This window comes from Primulina eburnea, chromosome 16, assembly GCF_022965805.1.
Source record: "Primulina eburnea isolate SZY01 chromosome 16, ASM2296580v1, whole genome shotgun sequence".
Taxonomy (NCBI): domain Eukaryota; kingdom Viridiplantae; phylum Streptophyta; class Magnoliopsida; order Lamiales; family Gesneriaceae; genus Primulina; species Primulina eburnea.
Genome location: NC_133116.1, coordinates 17394895 through 17397068, shown reverse-complemented (window position 1 = coordinate 17397068; position 2174 = coordinate 17394895). Strand labels below are relative to the sequence as shown.

Below are 2174 nucleotides of genomic sequence, written 5' to 3'. Positions count from 1 at the left end.
TGCACCCATTATGATAGTGCCTGATTGGAAGGAGCCCTTTGAGCTCATGTGGGATGCTAGCGACTATGCTGTGGGAGCAGCATTGGGACAGAGGCGAGACAAGATGTTCAAGGCTATCTACTATGCAAGTCGTACACTTAATGCAGCCCAACAGAACTATACAACTACTGAGAAAGAGATGGTAGCAGTGATGTTTGCATTTGACAAGTTCAGAACATATCTCATTGGCACTAAGGTAACAGTTTTCACTGACCATGCAGCTCTTCGCTACTTGTTTGCCAAAAAGGATGCCAAGCCTAGGTTGATACGATGGATACTCCTACTTCAAGAATTTGACTTTGAAGTAAAAGACAAGAAAGGTTGTGAAAACCAGGTGGCAGATCACTTGTCACGACTAGAGCTGGAAGAAAAAACTGACGGTGGAGTTATCAATGAGTCGTTCCCAGACGAACAACTGTTTGAGGTAAATTCTAAACTCCCTTGGTTTGCTGATATAGCTAACTTCTTGTCTTGTGGTACTCTTCCTCCAGATCTAAATCACCATCAGAAAAAGAAGTTCTTCCATGATATCAAATTTTTCTTATGGGATGATCCTTGTGTGTATAAGAGATGTGCCGACCAAGTGATTAGGAGATGTGTTGATGGTGACGATGCAAACACAATTCTGGAACAATGTCATTCATCACCTTATGGTGGACATTTTGGAGCAACACGAACAGCAGCTAAGGTATTGCAATCAGGTTTTTTTGGCCTACTTTATTTAAGGATAGCTATACCTTAGTGAAATCATGTGATAAGTGCCAAAGGTTAGGAAATATTTCTAGGCGTCACGAATTGCCAATGACAAATATTTTGGAAGTGGAACTTTTTGATGTATGGGGCATAGATTTCATGGGACCCTTTCCCCCTTCTTTTGGTCAATCTTATATTTTATTAGCTGTAGATTATGTTTCGGAATGGGTGGAAGCAATTGCCACCAGTACTAATGATGCTCGTGTTGTAGTAAAATTTGTGCACAAGAACATCTTCACCAGGTTTGGAACACCGAGAGCCATCATAAGTGATGAAGGTACACATTTTTGCAATAAAATTTTCAACTCACTTTTGGCTAAATACAGTGTGAAGCACAAAGTGACACTAGCATATCATCCTCAATCGAATGGACAAGCTTATCCAACCGGGAAATCAAACAAATATTAGAAAAGACTGTCAATACAAACCGGAAGGATTGGGCTATAAAGTTGGATGATGCACTGTGGGCTTATAGGACCGCATTCAAGACGCCTATTGGGATGTCTCCCTATAGGCTGTTTTTTGGTAAAGCCTGTCATTTGCCGCTAGAATTGGAGCATCGAGCATTTTGGGCAGTTAAGAAGTTGAACTTTGACTTGAAAGAATCTGGCGATAGCAGAAAATTACAATTAAATGAAATGGAAGAGTTCCGCAATGATGCATATGAAAATGCCAAGATTTACAAAGAACAGACCAAGAAGTGGCATGATAAACTCATTCTACGAAAGGAGCTCAAATCAGGACAACAAGTACTATTGTTCAACTCCCGTCTGAAGTTGTTTCCGGGTAAGTTGAAATCGCGTTGGTCAGGTCCATTTTTGGTGGAGACAGTGTACCCTCATGGGGCGATTGAGCTAAAATGTAGTGATGGGAGAACCTTCAAGGTGAACGGGCAGCGAGTTAAGCCGTACTATGGGACTGAAGTCAGGAATATCAACAGTGTCAAGCTGAGCGAACCAAACTGATCAGACAATTGACAGTCAGGCTGAAGACGTTAAATCAAGCGCTTATTGGGAGGCAACCCAAATTTTTGTTTCTATTTTACATTTTTTTTTCGGTTTTCTTTGTATTTTTGTATCGTGGTTATTTTTGGTTGTGCATTTTTAATTTAGGGTGTGCTTATATCTTCTCAAATTTAATGAATCCCAATTGTTTTCTTTTCAGGACTGAAAATTTGAGAAGAAAATAATTTTGACGAAGCAGCACCGCACCCGCGGTCTTATGGACACCGCACCCGCGGTCTTGCAATGCTAAATTTCAAAACAAATACGAAGATACACCGCACCCGCGGTTTCTACTGAAGCGCACCCGCGATCGTATAAACACTGAATTTTAAAAAGAGTGCCAAAACCATACCGCACCCGCGATCCCTAGCACACCGC

General features: G+C 41.2%; 1 protein-coding gene across 1 annotated transcript; it reads left to right on the top strand.

Annotated features, from left to right (window-relative positions):
* The first annotated feature begins 1292 nt into the window (after positions 1-1292).
* Positions 1293-1757, top strand: LOC140816085 (uncharacterized). The gene has a single exon (XM_073175151.1). The coding sequence runs from the start codon at positions 1293-1295 to the stop codon at positions 1755-1757; it is 465 nt and encodes a 154-aa protein (XP_073031252.1).
* Positions 1758-2174: the final 417 nt, after the last annotated feature.

Excerpts from the sequence above, each read along its gene's own strand:
- LOC140816085 (XM_073175151.1), top strand. The coding sequence starts at position 1,293 with ATGTCTCCCTATAGGCTGTTTTTTGGTAAAGCCTGTCATTTGCCGCTA.